The 20647-nt window shown below is 44.1% G+C and overlaps 1 protein-coding gene across 2 annotated transcripts in view; it reads right to left on the bottom strand.

Moving 5' to 3' along the window:
- The window catches only part of C5H1orf21 (chromosome 5 C1orf21 homolog), an 89184-nt gene that overhangs the window by 44108 nt on the left and 24429 nt on the right, over window positions 1-20647 (bottom strand). For both annotated transcript variants that reach the window (XM_048944721.1, XM_048944722.1), the window contains exon 2: window positions 9433-9638. In XM_048944721.1, coding sequence (XP_048800678.1) covers window positions 9433-9526 — 94 coding nt within the window. In that variant the 5' untranslated portion in view covers window positions 9527-9638. The remainder of the gene's footprint in view (window positions 1-9432; window positions 9639-20647) is intronic.

Raw genomic sequence — 20647 nt, 5'->3', positions numbered from 1 at the left:
AAAGCACAGTGGCATCTTACCACCACTTTTACTCATTTCTACTTACAGGTAGGTAATGAATACCAAGGATTTTTACCTTTCCAAGATAAAAGTTTAAAAACGGTAAGTCTGATATATAAAACAACTTCTTTCTGCACTAGGGCTGCCAGAAAATACATCCCAGCCTCTTCCTAGCAAATATCAGAGGTGGATGCACGTCCCTATTTATAGTACACTAATGCAATTGTGAAATGCACACACTGTACACTCTGCGTGCATTAAACTTTGGCTTTCGTGGAGCTAAACAGCTCGTGGGATGGGTCCTTTCCAAGAATAAAACTGCATTAACTCCAACCACATATCAGCTGCTTGCAGAGACTCAGGGTGCTCCTGGGGCATCTCATCCACCACTGTATCTCTTTTGTGTGCTGTGACACCAGAGTACAGATTGCAAGAAGTGAAACTTGCATTAGATTACAAAGTGGGGAAGTTACAACCTGTCTGTGATTCATCCCTCCCCTCAAAATGGTGATAACAACTGCTCCTACACCTTTTGTTCTACTTCTTTCTTGACACAGTAAATCCCTGCCAAAGGTGCATAGTTAGGCGTGGGCCATGCCAATGGCAGTGGTACCCAGGTATCTGCTCAGAAACACAGGCATGGCTGCAAAGCAGAGAAGAAACAGTAACAGTACCAGAGAAGGTCTGCATAAACAGTGTTTGCTAGAAGGACACTGCAAAACAATTCCCTCACTGAGGAGCTTTCCCACTTCCAAATTATCCATCTACATTTGCAGATCATCACAAAGCTGTCAGTGATTCTCCTCAAGCGTTTGATGCACCTGAGGCCAAAGGGCTGCACATAAGGAGGGTACCTCACACCTTCTGGCTAACAAACATGACTTAAACTACAGGGATTATTTTTTTAAGCTAAGGAACACTGCATCATTTAATTCATCGATACCATTAATCCCAAAAAGCAGCGGCAAAAATTCAGAACTTGTTCTGTTAAATTTAGCACATTGTTCTTTACTCACACGTATGAAATCATCAGCAACATTTAAATGGCAAAGGTCTGCTGTTCATTTGAGAAAGTAAACTCATTTAGGGTCTCGTTTTTTTTTTTTCCAGGACAGAACTGAAATAACAGAAGACAGAACGCCACGTATGCCCCACTTTTCTTTATTGCTCCATCTTTGCTTCCTGCCAGGAGAAGCCATGACGAAGAAGGGGAAGGCTTTATCTGGCAGCTAAGCCTCCTGATGGATATAAATGCATTCCCTTCCAAAAGGACCACAAAGCAGCGGAGAGCACAGCAGTGCCAAACCACAACCTGCTCATACTGAGCTGCTCCCTAAGAGAGAAAGAGACGTGCTCTGCTTTTGCACATCTCCTGGCTGACCTGCCCTGAGCAGATACTCACTGGTGGATACCAGCAGTTCCGTGTTTTCTTCTCCTTGCCTCCTACTTTGCTTTGAAAGCTTTGATATCTGCCGTGGTATGAAAGAGGCACACCTGCTTTGTGTAATACAAAGATAGATACGAGGTGTGGCATGGCTTCATCCAGACAGGCAATTGCCAGACCTGATCGACTCCAGGGTTCCACCCAAGCAGAAGCTGTTAACCACCGTGTGTGTAGCCCCGCAAGCGGGAGAGACTCCTGAACTCATCCCAAAAGGGAACTGTTCCACCATCTAACCTTGGATTGCACAGGAGGAATGCCTTCAACCACTGCTGGAGACTTCAACAAAATGATCTGCAACATTCTAACACAGCACAACCCAGTAATCTTCCCACAGCCACTCTGCTGTCACTTCCCAGACAGTTCTCATTGCTTCTCTCTGTGTGTACTTGCTGGAGTGGGATGAAAAGCTTGTTTTGCTTCTAACCATGAAGCACACCCAAAGCCCAGAGCTTCTTCCTCACATTGCAACAGCAGTGCCTATGATTACAAAAGAGCTATGAAGACGAGCCTCCTCCATGCACAAAAGATGAAAACACCAAGTCTGAATTCACAGGGAAAATGCTTTCTTCACACACACACACACTTACTACTAATGCACCTCTATAAAAAGTCTGATAGCACAGTATGATTTTATTTTGATTTTTTTTTATAAAGAAAAACTATGTTGTCGCTTCCTTATGGGAATAAAATAGTGAATTATTGACTTGCTAAGGGTGTTGTCCTACTTACACAAATACACCACGAAACCAGATAACCAGGATGATGTTATTACGTTTCCCATTGAAAGATTGTTTTGTTTTATTTTTCTCTCTCACTTCCTGAAACAGTTATGTTTAATACTGGCCTATGTTTACATAGATAAGAAAGCAGACTGTTAACGAACCAGCTTAGAACAGCACGGAATGAAGATGCTGTTTAAACAATAATAATAATTCCATTTAAAAAGATGCTGTATCTTATCATGTACTTGGGATCTCTTCTCCCACCAAAATTCTTTAAAAAGTAATTAAAAAGTGAAGAAAACCAGCATCCAGTATAATTATGGAAGATGCTCATGTACCCGAATGTAGTTCAGCTCCATACAACAACACACTCATCTGCCCATCTCAGTTTTTCAAGCCTTCAAGCAAACCCTGCTTTACAACACGAGCTGCTCAAATCAGGAGCTACGTGGAAACAACTGCTGCTGGAGCTCAGCTGAATGTAAGCAATGAAAAGCTTCTCTTTTGAAAGTCAGGATGATATTTGAAGTCCTGCACCTCTGCCCCATGAAACCAGAGTGTGTGCCCAACCCCAGGCAGCTCCAAATTATGTACCACATGCAGCAGGTGCCAATGGTGGGACTGGATATATTTATTCCTGTTTGAAAATGTCTGTAAAAGTTTTTGTCTCAAAATATCTGCCATGGTATTAGGGCACAGCATGATGCTGGCTCCCTGCTGTGCAATCACTGGGTGTTGCTAAAACAAGGAAGGCCTGACGTCGCAGAAGCGTGTCAGGACAGACAAACAAACTGGAGCAATTAATAGCTGAGTGTTAATCAGCTGATGAAGAAGGTCGATAAAATAAAAGCTGTCAGGCAGAGAAAGCTCCAGCTTTGCAAGAAGGCTAGTGCAGCAAGACCTCCTGCTCACAGCACGCATACACGGCTCAAATTAAAGAAGTTTTGTTCCTTCAGCTGCTTCTTTCTAGACAGTTTCAGTTCAGTGAGGATGACCACAAGGAAAGACAGCTTGGCCACAAAAAAGAAATTCTCATTCTCAACTTCAGCACTTTTTTCTGACAGCTGAGGAAAGAGCCAACACTGATGAAGACACTTCTGATACATTCTTCTAACTTCAAATCTTATTCTAAAAGCTTCCCAACTTCAGAGCTTCAAATGTGCAGAAGACTGTGCGCAGAACTGTGTGCACAAGAGCTAGATGGAGGAAGGCAGGCTTGGGAAGCTGACCTCTCATTAATTAAGGACATCTGAGCAGTCTGCTGGGCTCGCAGATGTTTTGAAGTACCCTGAGCAACACTCTGAGCCTGAAGTCTTGAGTGGGATGATGCTTCTTGGCTTGTCAATCAAGGAAAAAGCCTTCAAAACAAGAGAGATACTGACGTGGATGAGACAGGGCAGGCACGAAGATGGAGACAGACAAAGCAGCAGTTAGCAGCAGTCAGACAAAGCCATAAATACACAGGTGGAAAGACAAATCTGTGATGAGTTTCAAAACCCAAAATCTTTGGGTTCAGTTGAGCTAGGGCAGCTACCAAGCAGCACGTCTGTCTTGGGGTTAAGCTGAACTCTTCCATTTGCTGAGAGAAGGGAGTCCTTCCTGCCAGATTGCCTGCTGCTCTCCTGACACTGCACATCCACTGCCACCAGACAAGACAGGTCAACACCTGCCATAGTTAAAACTGTGACCTTCCTGCTTCAGTTCCACATGATGGCATTTTCAAGGGGGTTGGGAATGAGCATCCGCACAGAAGAAAACTGTTGAAGAAAAAAGAAGTGAGGAAGAGCAGAGCAGACACACAACACGCCAGTCTGCGAGCAATCTGGCATCAGTTCCTGTGGTTCATTACAAATCTCCATGCCATCCATCTCTAAAAGAAGGGTGGGATAGCAGTACAAATCAGGAAAATTGTGAAGGCAACTACACAAGAGCTCACGAAGCAATTGAATATTATGCTTATTGTTTTTCAATCTCATTATCATACCTCAAGGCTAAAGATCTCCTTTTCTTGCAATGTCCTCATTGTTATGAGACAAATTTGTTTAAACACTGCTGCGTTTTGCATTCAACTTCGCTTAGATTGGTTTAGCAAATGGAGCCGCTGTTAATAACAGAAATCCTATCTGGCAATTGCAGCACTGGTATTACCAACCTGCCAAGAGATTCTTACTACTCCTACATTTGCAAAGCACTCGAGAGCTCCACATAAACATCTGGATTAGACTCTCAGATTACTGAGCACATTCTAAATAGCTTTTTTTTTCCAAAACAAATCATATTACCAGTGATTTTCTTACACAAAAATTACATCAATAACCTCATCCCCAAATGAACATACCATGATTTTTTAAAAAGGAGTAAATACAATTAATCTAGCAGAGATGTTACATTATTAAAACATATCCTGCAATCAACAATGCTCAAGGCTCTATCATGGCATTTGGTTCTTCATTGGTATTTACGTTATTACAGATCTTATGTATCACCCTGGAAATCAGCTTTGAAGTTGAAATGATGAATAAATGAAGATTTATTATTGCTATCCTTATTAGAGGGATTTTAAAGTCATTAGAGACCAACAAGGCATAATAATCATATTATATTCAATCTTCTCTAGAACATCTCCTTTGATAGGCCTGCTAACTCAATTATTTAAATATACATTACAGCAAATTGCAGGGTGCCTTCTTCAGTTCGGGATAAGACAAAAAGTTTAATGTTTTGTTTGCAGTTAAGCAGAACTTGCTCTTAGAGGATTCACAGGTACCCTGGTGGGTTTCTTAGTTTTAGATTCAAACTTACGATGAACACCTGGCTCAGTGCTCCTGCTCATCTGCCCAACTGGAAAAAGAGTTGCATTAAAAGCCAGGGAGGCAATAAGACATTGGAGCATGATCATAACCTGCAGTGACATTTGAAAGTCCAAAAACAATCCTCAGAGAAGTGATGATCTCGCCAATAGTCAGCAGACTTGGCTACAACCAACCACCAGCCGTGAAAACAAGAGCAAGCATTCAGAGGCTCTGATGAAGAGCACGAACTGCAAACTGCACTGCAGCACTGAACACCTTGGTGTCATCTACATCCAAGTACAACTGACTAGTGAGGGAAAAAATATCCAGGCACTCAATACCTGCAAATTATGTTCTACAGAAGAAATCAAGAAAGCTTTGGAAATGTTAAGTGGTTTTCTAGACAGAATATCTGTTGGGGGCTTGGAGGGAAGTCTACAGAACAAATACAGGCTCACATCAACTGAGCAGCAACAAAGAGACAGAGGAAAGCTGCTCTCAATGGCTCTAGAAAGTCCTACGTGGCTTCTCTGTCTGCTTCTGCCCCAAAAGGAAGAGAGAAAAGTACTGAAGGATTGGGAATGTGTTCAGAGCAAAGGAAGCCAACTAACAATGAGATAATGATGCTCATCTGGCAACATCTACAGTGCAAAGAGAGAACTGTTATCCAAGGCATAGAGGGCAAAGAGCTGCACAGGAGTTACTTAAGTCCTTTCCACCCCTCCTTTTCCATTAAGTCCTGCACGAGTTCGAGTTTGCCCAAAAAGAGAAGCTTGGAGACATCACCACTTACACAGTTCTGAAACCACCTCAACATCTTCTTCACTTCAGGCAATGAAGGACCTTTCTTGTTTCCACTACACACACAGCAATTAACAGCAAGAAGGCATCTGTAACTACAACCAGACAGGTCTCCTCTCCTTCCCCCAGCAGCCACCCTCATTCTAGCTACATCTCTCTTCCATCAGTTACAAGCTGGAATCTAATAACCTCAGGCTATGACTAAACTCTTCCTTCTCTGCCTTCTGAAACTTTCACCATTATTCAAACTTGACAGCAAAGATGGCACAGAGCAGCCATGTGCTCTGCATCACTGCAGCTTGGCACCAACAGCTCTTACTGCCCTAATGGAAAACCACTGCAATAGCAGTGGCAGTGATGAGCATCTTGCTCACTCCTCAGCAGGTCCACTAGCAAACTTGGGAGCTACAGTTACAGTGGTGGAGCAAAGTGGGAAAGCTCCTCCTGAGCACCAGAGGAAAAAGAGTTCACAAAGATCACAGGAACATCTGCCTTGTCAGTGCATTTATTTGTGGGAAAGGACACTAGTATGAAAGGTAAAGGCTTTTCAGCTTTGTAGTTCACGCTGTCAACAGTGCATTACAAAAATCCTTAAGTGGAAAAAAAAAAAACCAAAACAACCCAGCAGCCTAAGACAAAGGTAAGAGCAAAACTGCCTAGAACCAAATAAAGTATTTTCATCTCTCTCCTCATTCAAAATGACCTATTTAGTGCAAAAGCAGGATGGAAATTACAGTCCTTACTACTGATTCCTTCTGCAGATGACGTTCAAAGAAGAAAGATGAGTTTCATTCAGATGTTAGTCAACCAGTAAGGGGCAAAATACCTCAAGCCATGTCTTTCAGATCAGGGCAGGCAACATCTGCATCAAGGTATTTGCTTTAAATCCTGTCACTGCTGATGCAAGTGCTCCAGCTCCAGCTGGACTTACATTGCCTCCATCTGACACAACCCTCACCACCATGAGTACGAAGCTCACACTTGGGACTTCTGCTCAGGTGCTCTAGGATAGATTAGTCCCCAGATGTGAAAACTGCAAATAACACACACTAATTTTTTAGGACCTTATAAACACCACAGCTCTATCAAGCCTACTTGCTTCTTTTACTTTGCTGCCTCCTACCACAAAACTACTCTTCTTACCAAATGCATCTTCTTAATTCCCTCTCTATTACCTTCTATCTCCATGCAAACCATCCAACTTCTGCTCTCCTTGGTCATTCTGCAGCTAAGCTTCAATCTGCCCAGGCTGCAGAGATGCTCTGCTCTGGACCACCGACTGGATAAGACACTTCTGTCCTTTCACAGCAACAAGAAAGGAAACGTTCAGCAGTTCTTGGCACCTGGCACCGCATGGGGAAATGCATGATGGAAGTGTTGCAGGGCAATCTAACCTTGGTAGACCCTCTGGATCCTTCTGTATCTCTGGGAACTTATTGTGCTAAGATGTGTCAGCCTAGCTGTGATTATCTGCTCAATTCTAGCAAACTACACTCTCTCCTTGCAGGGAGTTGATTATGAGAGCCCTCTGACATGGCACTGAGCAACGCCCTCCTTGATGGCTTGAAGAATAATTGCAGATACGTTGCAAGGAAGTAATTCAGGACTAAAACACAAAAATTTAACCAAAAATGAAGTAGGCAGAATACTCTGAGCATTCAGGCCTCCCCCACCAAACACTGTGATTAGCTACTACCATTTTCAGCACAGAAGAAGGTGGTTAGAAATAGTGTTGTCTCCTGAGAAAGAGCTCTAGGAATTGGCAAGTCCAGAAGATTATTAAGAAGGATGATAAACATGATTTTGAAGTGCGACTTTCTTGCATCATTCTTTATATTAAACATCCTTTTTAGGAGGAACTGTGCAGGGTACCATGCACATGAAGTACATGGCTTCCTGCTTCTAAGCATCACAGCATGCCATACATCATTTACAGGTCCAAAACGGGCAGCAGGAAAGTCAGGCACCTCCAGCTCACCTTTCTCATGTACCCAGTTCCTGATTTGGAGGCTGTCCCCCAGAAACAAAGCAGGAACACAGCTTCTGTGCCTTTTCTGGTTGCCACTCAACAAGCAATTTAAGTCACAGATACCATGGGTGCATAAATTCCTTGCTAAAAAAGGATCAGTCATTGAACTGGATTATTAACTATCAGAAATTGCATACCTAAACTAAGAAAATAGGTAAGTGCAGATTGTATTTCTGGTACCGATAGGTTTCTGTAGAACAGGGAAAGATTAAAAATCCTCCAATGGATCCCAGAACAGCTCAAGGATGATGCTGAAAACAAGCCCAGCTCTGTAAAGTGGTAATCCTTTAGAATCCCTTCAGTCTTCTTCATCTTCTGCCTCCAGATGTTACTTTAGGTTTCCCGTCATTACTCTCAAGATCTTGGGCTTGCAGCATGCATTTTAAAAAAATAATAATAAAGCTGAGACACACAAATTACCCAAACTACTCCCTTGCTAAGTATCAGGTAAAATATAAACTCAGATTCCTTTCAGAAACTAACAGAGGATTTTGTTCGTGCCAGCGTCTACAGCCTGTTTTAAATAAAAACAGCAGACTGAACCCACAATCCCCAAACTGGCATCTCTCAGGCTAGAATCAAGGAGGGAAATGTGGGAAAATAACCTGAAGCTTCAGCTTGAAGTTTCCTGAACAACTTGTGTCTCTTCAGATGATAACCCCAGCTGTACTCACTCTGAGATCCACTGCTGGTAGCAAGCCAGCCCCCAGAAACGTTGAAAAAGTAAATTATCACTGCTTCCAAAATTACAAAGAGATATTTTTTGCTGCTGGATGTGTCATTTCCACTTCTACACAAACAATTGCTATAAAAACCATCAGAGAAATTTGGCATACTCAGTAGCAATACACCTATTTTAAAAGCAGTAGCCAGCTACTGTATTCACAGTAAGGACTTTTCAGACAAGTATCTGGGCAGGCTGAGAACTCTCATTCTGAATAAACTTCCAGATAGTTCATAACATTTGAAGAACTAAATTGTTATTGAGACAGTTATCTAAAAAAAACCACTAAGCTTACATTAACCTGAAGAAAACACCCTGCAGCTGACTATGCATGTCACCTCTATAGCACTTTGCCCTTCCCAGCGCAGAAGTGTCTGTGATAAGGCCCCGATTACAGACCTCTCCCTGCCCCTCCTGCCATTCCCAGCACCACTGACTCCTTCCCAAAGGATATTACTAGTCTCACTGTACCCTCAAACCCTTAATGCTTCAGGATTTCAGGATAAGTGCACTATTGCTTTACAGGACAAGAGTACTAAGGAATTGTCTTTCTTCCTAAACATTTGTTTTTTCTTCAATTATTTTTAATAAATGAGTTTTCTGGCATCTAATGGCAAAGCTATGCACAGATACCACGAAAATGAGTATGAAAATAAGGGCAGTCTTTGAACTATCCTAGGATGCAAGGAATTACAGGCAGTGCAGTACTGAAAACCAGTCAGAAGGTCAATGTGCCACTAAGGATTTCACCCAACCTCTATCTCAGCTATCCTGGCACTACCCCTTGGAGAGGCCAACTGCATTATCATCGTGATTTATTCTAACAACATCCTTTACATTTTGTGAAAGGTTAAAACTCCCCAAAATACCTTCCAGACCATTTGTGACATTGGAGAAAGCTGCAGTCCCACACCACTTACCACCAAACACATCGCCGTTCTGATAGTTTTTCCCCTTCTGAGTTTCCTCTTCGTTTTGAACAGTAGAAACATGCTTGGCTGACGCACAGCCCATAGCTTCATTCAGACAGCTCCAGCTGGACTGAACCACAAATCATGACTAGGGACACACGCTCATTGTTTTAAAAATAATCCACCTTCTTGCACGGTTGTTGAGAGCCTTTTACCTAAAAGACAGCGTAAGAGAGAAAAATATTTAACAAAAGGCAACCTGTAAAGTGCTTTAAGAAAGCAAAATGATGGGGTTTCAAGAGTACAAGAGCACAAACCGTCTCCATCATGTTACAGTGCTATGTCTGCTCAGTAAACGCCTATCAGTGCAATAAAGGCAGTCGATCCCACCTTGCGACAGGAGTGCAGCGGTTGACCACAAGGTCCCTTCTAGCTCTAAGCTTTAATCTGTGGCTTGAAGCAAGCAAGGCACACAGATACGTTTCCCACTCACCCAGCTATTAACATGGAGTGCTGCTTTTATTTTGGAAAAAAAGATGAGAAACCAGCAATATATGCTTCTCCCATTCCTTTTAACAACCCACCCATCAAGCCAGATTTCTTAAAAAGTGTTTTGGTGATTAAGAGCTGCTAATTGCAAGTGTTCCGAGAAAATAACCCCCTAAATCAATTAAAGATCTTATGCTAATAGTCGTGAGAGAAGAGAGCCAGCTGTATAATCTTTTTCTTACATGTTCATTACTCCACAGAATCTGTAAAACCTCCACTGCCCAAAGTGGCAATGATCCCCATTTGAAGACAGAATAACACTCCCCAAAGAATCCAGATGTCACACAAAACAAAAGGGGAAGGAAAAGCTAGGTTACAGCTGCGGTATCTTATGTCCAAAACATCAAATGTGCAATGACTCAATGGCTCCTCTTGAACAAAGACCCCTCCAAAGTTTGACTGCATCTCCACGGATGGATTTCTTCCTTTATGGTCAGTACAATCCCCCGCATTCCTCCTCCTTTCTCATCCCCTCCTAGCCACACACAGTTCAGCACAAATTTCTCGTTTCCCATCCCTCTCTTCTTCCATCATTCACCCCAACAGCACAGCATCTAACAGCGCCGAGCAGGAATACAACATACGGAGCAGACATCAAATTTTACCACCACACATCCTAATTACTATGATACACTCAGTATGTTCAGTCTCTCCTAGTTGCTCCCACATTCTTGCAATGCAGCAGGAGTGCTGTTGAGCAGCTGCCTCCATGCATGCTCAAATCTGCAGGAAGAGGTCTTAACCTCAGCACCGAGATGGGCACAAGGACCCACAAAGATCTGCAGCACAGCCCTCTATGCCTGCCCTGGGGGTAGGGATATGTATGTGGAGTTGTAGGAAAGGAAGGAGAAACAGCAGACTGGGACAGGTAACCACTGCTTGATCTGTAAAAGAGATGTGGAATGCTCATTTTCTTACAGGATGCAAATTTGCCCAAAGGAAATGGCTTCTAGTGGACAAGCTAAAACAACCAAGTTTTCTGCCAATGCCCTCATTGCAGATTTCAGATGAAAACAGCAAACTCAGTGAGCAGAGGCTGAAAATAGGAACTCTGCTTTCTGATTTAAAACACCACCAGTTACTTCACTCAAGGGAAAAGCATATGGCCAGCTACAGGGACAGAGCACAGGTTGACCAGCAACCTGTTAGCCCCAAGAACCCCAAAACACCAAGACAGACAACCCATGTTAACACAGTATACGGGGCTGGAGGAATCCATCTGCTATAAACCCAGCATCCCTACCAGAGAGCACCAGAGCATGCTCAGCCACCCAAGCCCCATATTCATCTAACTTTTGCCTTCATCTCTCAGCATGGAGCATATATCAGCTTGTTCTGGACCCAGAAGCACCCCACACCAGTCACTAACATTCACAGCAGGGAAGCAGCTGCTTGGCCACACAACTCTAACACACTTCGTAATGCAGGAGTGGGCTGTTTTGGGGAGGGCATTTTTTGGTGAAACCTCACAGGCAGCCAAGCACACAGAGAAATACAGAGCACAAAGAAGGCTGTGCAGACATCCAGACACATCGGGGATTACTCAGCTCCCAGGCTTTGCCTCTGCTAAAGGGCAGATAAGGGAAAATAATGAAAAAGCAGAGCAGAAAAGGTTTTGCCTTAATCACTGGTTAGTGCCCAGGAGAGCGACGGTGCCATCAAACACAACAGGTTGCTGCTGAAGCAAAAGGGAAAGAAGTGATACTGAATACATCAGGGTAAAGCTCTTTGGGGAAGGAAGAAAACCCATCTCCAGCTGCATCGCCTGCAGGATCTCAGCAGTACACACCTTCCTGAAACACAGCACCTTGGGAAGCAAGGAGCCAACCCAAATGCAACAACTGGAAGCTTTTATTTTTTGCATTAACGAATGGGAATCACAACAGTATCTCGAAGAAAACTACACACAGCTAGTTTTTGAATAGGCAATCCTTCCTGATGCCAACCAATGAGGCTAAGAAGGCCCCAGCATAGCAGCATCCCTTTGGAAATACAGCACTTCCAATGGCATGGAATAATGCAGCCTCCTCCTTCCCTTCTTCTCAAATATGATTTTCTCTTTTGTCTTCCCAAGTGTTTTGGGGACATGTCGGTTTCAGAAGCCAAAAATAAAAAGCACAAGAAAACCTCCAGCTCATGTTCACCACCCACCACCATTAATTATCAGGATTTGAGAAGCAATTTACAAGCTCCGATCTGCAAAATGCTGGTGAGAAAAACCTCTCAGGCAGATCAAAAGTGTCTACGCTACTTCCAAATAAAACGTGCAGCTTTGCTATTAACATCTTTGGTGCAAGTCAATAGAAGATGGCTGTACTCAGCCTCAGATGCCATACTTGGTACTCCAAGACTCTTCTGAGTGTATTCAGAAAGAGAGCTCAATTATTAGAGTAGATATTGCCACCGGAAACCTTGAACAATTCCTTTTTTTTTTTCCTCTCTTTTAATTTTTCCATTTTTTCTTTTGAATTACTTGCTGTGCTTTTTCTTCTTCCAGTTCTTTTAACACTTGATGAATCCACTCTTCATCCACTCAGCCCTTATTTCCTGCAGTCACATAAAGGCTGCATCCTCAAGAAAACACACGTTGCCTCCTTAGCTGGAAACCAAGCAGCAGATATCAGGCAGAATTTCCAGTGTTCTACAATAAGTGAATGTTAATTATTCTATTCCACAGCTTTATTTCCTTTCATCGTTAGTGCACTGAGATAACCTTTCACCTTGTACAGATTGCAGATACATCTCTAAGTTTCCTTATGCTCTGACCACGCTGGACTAAAATTTCACAAAACCAGCTGTGAAAAAACCCAAAGCTACATAGAACAACCACAGTGACTTCACCTACAATGCAGCCTTGTCCAGGCAGAACCCAGGGACCTGACTTACTCCTGGTAATTACTGATTTCCTCTAAGCAATAGGTCCGTTTGGCTTTCATGTCGTTTTGTTCTAATAAAAGAAAGCAGAGCTGTCTTCTGAATTTGCATTCCATGAGGGTTGTTGGGGTGAGCAGAGGGCAGTCCCTGCTGTGACACCCCTCCCAGCAACCATTGCCCACCTGTGCCACGAAAGATGCCTTTATTATTTTGCATTTTTGAGCCAAAAAGTGAGAACTTCTGCCTTTGAAGTGCACCGGTGGCCTAAGGGAGGAGAAAAAAAAAAGCAACAACATAGAAGCTCTCTTCCTCTTTCTTCACATTATTCAAAGCAGCACTGCTGATGGGTAACAAAGTAGTGGTGAGAATGAAGCTAAAGGAGCAGGGAAAGCTTAGAGCAGGACGAGGGTTGGGGATGCTCAGAGCAAAGTCCTGCAGTGGCAGGAGGGGAAAGGTCAACAAGCAGTGATGTGCTGTTCCATGGAGCACACAGGCAGAATGTGCTCCTCTACCTCTGCTGATATTAATAGCCATGAAATTAAACATTTTCTCCCTCCTATGAAGTGTTTGTCCCACGATGCAGAATTCCCATATTTATTTCTGCAGTTCATTAGCCCACTGGAAGCTGCTGTTCTGGCAGCAGTGTGGATGCAGCACTCATCGTGATGAAAGGAGAAAAGGATAAGAGCGTGCTGCAAAATCAGTAACACATGAGGAGATGCAGACAGAGAGCACACGTTTTTGTAGTGTTCTACTTGAGCTGCACTAAAAATACCATCCACAAGCTACCCAGACCCAGTTACCCAGCCGGACGGAGGTGGAATTGCCATCTGAAATTACACTTTGCATCTATCCTCTCTCGTGAGGCTGCGCTCAGCAGAAAGAACAGCTTCACCATCCACATTTCAAAGGGCACACACATGCTGCGGTTTGACAGCTAGAGAGACTGGAGAGAGAAACCAAAGCAGCTCCAGCTCACCTACCTGATTCCTCCTAGCAGGGAGGGCCCGGTTTGAATTAATGCTAATAGTTAGCATCAGCAGGTTATTGCAGGACAGGCTTTGTCCCACTGAGGCTTATCTCACCACTTTTATCTGCAGAGTTAGCCTTTTTGTTTATTTGTTTGTTTGCAGTCAGCACTTCTCCTCATCCAATGCCCGATCCCAAAGCAACAAGTGATTTCCAAACAAAACAGCTCCTGAAGCAACATGATACTTCCCTGCTCAGTCTCCTAAGGACAAACAGTACTACAAGTCCCAGGGATGAGATTTCATGCACAGCAAAATACAAATGAGAAATCAAAGGGGGAATCGCATCGCAGCCCTCTCCTAATTAATTCACATGGTGTGGAGTTAAAGTCATGGCAGCATGAGAAGCTGGCCATCAGCAGCAAGGGATGCACATCACAGCACTTCCACATTGTGTTCATTACATTTTGTTTCTTTTAAAAACCTCAAGCGCCTTAAGAACAGCAACAGGAGGATTATCACAGCTATTACAGAATGCAGCTCAAAACATATTTTTTCCCCCTCTATCTAAGAGATATACACCAAATACCAAAGACAGACAAGACTTTACAAAACTGTAGGCTGGCAATAGTGCAGGTTTTTCTTTTCCTCCAACACACAGGATGAACACCCAGGAGAAGAGGGTGCTTCTGAGGAGACAGCAGGGCTTCCATATAATGTGTTTCACCTGCACAGCTGTTTTCTCCTTCACATCAGCACACTGCTGCAGCTTCCTTTTACTACTGTAGGTGGTGTCACTTTCTCAGAATTTCCAAAGAATCAGACATTTATCCTATATTTTTCTTTGAAAAAAACGAGCCTTTTCAATTAAAAGTGAGATTACATGAAAATAAGTTGCAAATCCTTCAGCATTTCCCACTTCTCTGTGAGCAATTGCTATAGGTGTCACAAGGGCATTACAGAATGGCAATGGATATATTTCCACCAAATAATAAATGTTCATATAGAGTGGCTTGCTATCAAACTCATTTCAGACCCTATTTCAGTGATGGCTGGTACTGCAGTATCTCAGCCCATCACACAGTCCTTCTCTTTCAGGTTACAGTCAGAGCTAGATGATTGAACACCCAACAGAAAACAGCTCAAGGGCCCCGACTCAAGGCAACAAGACCCCTTCCATTGACTTCTGATGGCCTGAGGTCACTTTCCAAGACACACATTTCATAGAAAGAAATTGCTTTGTGATTTATTTCCAAAGAGGTTTCAGAAAGGCACCGCTGGTGATCATATTCAAGCTAAGCCTTCCGGAGTGATGGGAGATACAGGCAGGACTACACAAAGCCCAGGTTCAGTTCTTCTCAATACATGAGCTTCCTGATATCTAAGCACATCCACCAGTTGCTCTAATGGATAAGGCAGCCAAGCACTGCTGAAATATGAAGAACACCATTTGCTAAGCTCAGCCCTCCAATTTAATGCTATTTCTCTCTTCCCAGCTTAAAACCAAGACCTGGCTTACTGAGCAAGATAAAGCACAAAGCCCTGAAGTATGGGAGTGACTGGTGCTGCATGGCCAGCACTGGATGGCAAACATCTGTTAATGTTACAGCACCCTCAAGCATGGCATCAGAGGGATCTTGTGATTAACCGATAATGGCAATTTTGATACATATATACATTTGTTTTAGAGAAAATAATTAAAATTAAAAAAAAAAGTTCCCATGAATTGGTGTGTAAATTTCAAGCACCAGGATTTCTAATGCAATTATCTGTAACTGCATCCATTGATCTGTTCATATCAAAACAGCCTTAAAGGAAAATATCCCCTCAAATCAGCTGATTACCAGGAGTTTCCCTGGGAAATCCTTGCAAATGTACAAAATCAAATGGAGGAACCCACTGGTTCAGCTGCAATAACGAGTCCAGGGTCACAAATACGGCAGCAATTAATCCATCTCCCCCTCCGTGTGCAGCACGTGCCTCATTGCACCCCCCAGCACACGCTGCAGGGGTGCGGCGCCTCGCCAGGATTCCCCCAGAGACATCTCCTCTTCACCCAGTGGCAGGTGAAGAAGCACAGCACATACCTGTGTTCCAGCCCATGACATAAGTGAGCAGCAGACCAGCCAAAACAACTGAATCTTTTCAGTTGGCATTAACACTGCTATAACTCAAATGATCACAACAGCACACTTGCAGCTGGAACAGCACTGCAGGAATAGAGTTCTTCCTCCTACTGATGGTGCTCCTGGATTACAAGCAGCATACTCAGCAGAGGGATCTGAAATGGAGGAATTACCCTCTATTGTCTTTAAATGGCTTGCACCTTATTCACACTGCTAGCAACTGCCCTGTGCTTGGCTCTGATCTTTCCCCAAAAGGGAGCATGTTAAATTTCTGCATGCAGGCAGCTACCTCCTACACAGCATCTCCATGATCAGAGGGCTGGAGCAGCTCTCCTATGAGGAAAGGTTGAGAAAACTGGGCTTGTTTAGCTTGGAGAAGGCTCTGGGGAGACCTCATTGTGGCCTTCCAGTACATGAAGCGAGTGTATAAACAGGAGGGGGAATGGCTGTTCACAAGGGTGGGTAGTGACAGGACAAGGGGAAATGGTTTTAAACTGAGACAGGGGAGGTTTAGGTTAGATATTAGGAGGAAGTTTTTCACACAGAGGGTGGTGAGGCACTGGAACAGGCTGCCCAAAGAGGTGGTGGATGCCCCATCCCTGGAGGCATTCAAGGCCAGGCTGGATGTGGCTCTGGGCAACCTGGTCTGCTGGTTGGTGACCCTGCACATAGCAGGGGGTTGGAACTGGATGAGCGTTGGGTCCCTTTCAACCCAGGCCATTCTATGATCTCAGACACCTCTCAGCACTCCTGTGTTCAACCCCAATGATGGCAATGCCTCATTTTGGCTGAATTCAGAGCACTCCACAGTTGACTCGATCTGAGTTATTAAAAGCCAAGTGCTCCAGTTGCTGCTCTGAAATGCACACAGGCAGGATTTACCACCAGTTTATCCAGAGCTGCTTTGAAAGCACTTCTGCAAATAGTGCTGCAACCTCGCAGGCCCGTGGATCTTCAGGGAAGTTGCATTTGCAATGCATTAAGGGCACCAGTCACTGGACAGCAAGCACACAGCACCAACTCCATGATTATTACTATTATTCTTTTCAATTTTTTTGAACGAATTTATCAGAATTACTCAATACTGAAAATACTCCTGACTCCCTCCCTATGGCAGACAGAGCACAATGCAGCTAAGGAGCAGAGGCAGCAGCCTGGCTGAAGGACCATGCAGTTTCCAAAGTCAGGCAGCTGAACTGCTGGCGTGATTCCCAAGCTGTGAAAGGTGTATAACAGAGCATGAACAAATTAGAGGAAATAATCCTGAAAGCAAACGGCAAATGAAGTGCTCTCCCACGCCCCCACACACTCACCCAGACACACAGTTGAGCTCTAGTAGTCATTTTTCTGCCAAACGTGTATGGGAATAGGAGGGAAAAGGCAGCTGAAGCCGAAGCAAGGAGAAAAAGTCATACAGAGCAAGGAAAGAAATGCATTCTGCTGAACGGCAGGAACAGAGGAGAAACGTGTAATAAATAACTGAACAGGTTCCCAATACTGTGTATACAGTCAATAGGGATGGAAGTGCAGTAGGAAGTGGGGCTTTTTGTAAGAACTGTGCTGCCAGCACAACACACACCGCCGCAGGACTGTGCCATCAGTGGTGAGCCATGCCCAAATAGTGCCAGGCAGGCACCTGGAGCACTGCTGATGCTCCTACCCTCCAGGTGGGAGGGTAACATCTGCAGACACACAGACCTCACCCCCTGCCTCACACCGACACTACAGGGACAGCCTCACTTCAGGAACTGCTGCCAGGCTCTCTGTCACCTGCTAGCAGGCCCTGCTCCCTGCAGGGCATTCTCTCTTTTGTTGTTATTTCCCTCCTTACGCCCCAGCCGGGATTCCTTGCAGGAACTCACTACACCTTCCCCATCCCACTTGCCAGGTTCTCCTGGTGCAGGAGGAGCAGCCATGGGCTCCATGGCCCCGTGAGCAGCTGTGCCAACCCTGCAACACAGCCAGCCAACAGCTGTACAGCACTAAGCCCCTGACTCCCCCACTCAGCTCTGCACATGAAAATAATAGCAGCTGCTTTGCTGGGAATAAATCCTGCAATATCTTTACAGCCTGTCCCCCTCCCTTCTGGCTTCAAGGGTGAGAAGGATTTATTTTTAAAATTAGAAAAAGAAACAACTTAGAATTCTGAGTTCTCAGGGCAGGCTGGCTATCTTAGGTATGCTTTCATTACGGTAGGGAAACAATATTGAGTCTAAATTCAAAATGCATTGGAGTTTTCTTTTCTTTTTTTTCTTTTTTTTTAAGAAAAGAGGGAGTGAGATGGGGAGAAACTGAACTACTGCTAATTGTAGCACTTCTCCAAAAGCCAACATTCAGCCTGCAGGACTGCAGCCTACCGTGCTCCTTCCTGGACATAGCTGAGCAGGGAGCTTGGAACGGGAAGCCAACTGGCTGCTATCAGTAGGACAGCCATGTAACCCAGCCCTGTCTCCTAGAACAGCCTTTAATTTCTGGCAGCTCCTACCCTCAAAGCAAGGTAATCATAAATGCTGGCACCATTTGCGGTACCTGTAAATTATACAACGCCAGACAACTGATGATCACAGTCTCATGAAAACCCATTTCAGAAGAGATAAGCACCAAAACACCATAAAGCTTTCAGTCAGCGTTACTGCAGCTTTCCATCACCACGTGATGTGCACATTCTGTGCAACTGAACTCACTGTGGGTGAGTGCTTCCAGTTGTTATTTTAAACAGACTATGGAACAGTGCCTACATCTCACTGCAATTGTCAGTAGCACAGAGACAGCAGAAAAGCATCAACCCAAAGGCGAGTCACAGGATTCTCCTCTCTTCACTTTGTTCATCTTCGATCCTGTTTTCTAATCAGGAAATTACACTGAGAGCCACTGTTTTGTCACAGTGAATCATGCAGTGCATGTCAGTGCTCATAAATAAACTCTACTTCATCGAAATGAAATTCAGACCTTTGAAACTCAAAAGACTAAATCTAGAACAGAAAAGAGCAAGGACAGATATGGTACTTGATCCATTGAGGCTTAATGAAGAATGACCTGGAGAGAAGTACCTGTCCTGTACAAAGGCCTTCCCCCCATCCCAGCTGAAGAACTTTAGATACAATAGGGGTTGAAACTAGATGATCATTGTGGTCCTTTTCAACCCAGGCCATTCTATGAAACTATATATTGTTTCAGTATAGAACAGGATAGCATGAGCTCTGCACAAGCTTCTTGGCAACACTGACCTCTGTCATCAGACATCTCTCATCAAGGAGGATCAGCGAACACCATGGCAATGGCAGCAGGATTTTTTTTGGAAACAAAGTACCTGAATGGCCCAGGGAAGCTCCCAGCATAGGTCTGTGCAGATTTCTGAGCTCTAAGGATGCCACTGTAGCTAGAGGCGGAACACTCTGCTTGAAACCCGCTGTACCAACTCAGCAGGGAACCAAGGGATGGGAGAAGCAAATCCAGCAAGGAGTTAGAGGCTATCAGCTTCATGGCACCAATGCAACTATGGTCCCCACAGCACCAAGCAGGCATTGTGACAGCATGGAAGTGACAGGCTGCTTCCCAGGATGGGAGAGACCTGAGACCAGAGGGGAAGAAGAGAAATGCTGTGGCACTAAGGAGAGAAGTGCAGAAGTTGCCTAGCAACTCTGATATTCTGACTACTGCTGAGTTGGGTGAAACTGGAAGTATAGGAGCAATGAAATTCAACATATATATATACATATATCAATGTGTAAATATTGCCAAGATGCCCTAATAGGAATGGCAGCTCCTTGGGTGTTTGCCAGGCAACACGTGCTAGGATGGAAGCCGTATTCCTTCCAACTCTTCTCATCTCTTTTGGGCAATAATAAAATCTTGCAGAGATCTCTGAACTAGAAGGCCAGGTGGTAACATTATGCTGAAATGGGCACAAGGAACAATGCTGGACTCTCACGCACACAAAGCTGGGCTTACCAATGACTTAATGTATTCGTTTGGGGCAACTCACTTGCATGCACAGATCCCCAGGAGAAATTCAGTAAGACAAAGAGTTCTGAGCGTAAACAAGCTCTTTCTTGCAGGTTAAAAACAGTAATTCATTTTTGCTATTATTTGACTGGGAAGATCAATCTGCACATGGCCAATAGGCTTCCATCTCTAATCTAACACAGCTGATAAGAGAGTAATGGAGCATTAACATGCATTTAGGGCTGCTTAAGTGCCCTATTAGAGAAAAAGGATCTGATTTTATGTATGCCTAAGTACAGGTTCCCAGAAGGACACTGAAAAGAAAATAAAAGAAACACTTGTTTAAGAGCACAGTAGACTTTTTCCAGAAGGAATGGCGCAGGTAATCTGATTTTTATGTTCAGCTCATGATAAAATCCAGCACTTGTGTGCTCCTCCATGGCACATGGCTCTCCTCGGGGGCAGGAGAAGCAGCCGAGCCCCGGGAACGTCAGTCCCTGTGAGCGGCCATGTACCCTCACAGCATACAAATGAAACGGGATGGTACATCTGGGAACCCAGGCACGGGGCTCTGAAACACACCAGCAGCTTGCAGGCAGGAAATTCTCTTTCAAAAGGAACGAATCCTATTTATTTTAGTGACCCAACTGAATACATACAAACCAAAACATCGCCCCAATAACCACCTGCCATGCAGCTAGTGGGTGTGGTACAGGCAGTGAGATGCAGAATCTGTCCGTGCCATTTTCTCATTCTTCAGTT

Source organism: Lagopus muta, chromosome 5 (genome assembly GCF_023343835.1).
Source record: "Lagopus muta isolate bLagMut1 chromosome 5, bLagMut1 primary, whole genome shotgun sequence".
NCBI classification, from domain to species: Eukaryota; Metazoa; Chordata; class Aves; order Galliformes; family Phasianidae; genus Lagopus; species Lagopus muta.
The sequence above is the reverse complement of the archived record's forward strand: the minus strand, read 5'-3'. Positions and strand labels throughout refer to the sequence as shown.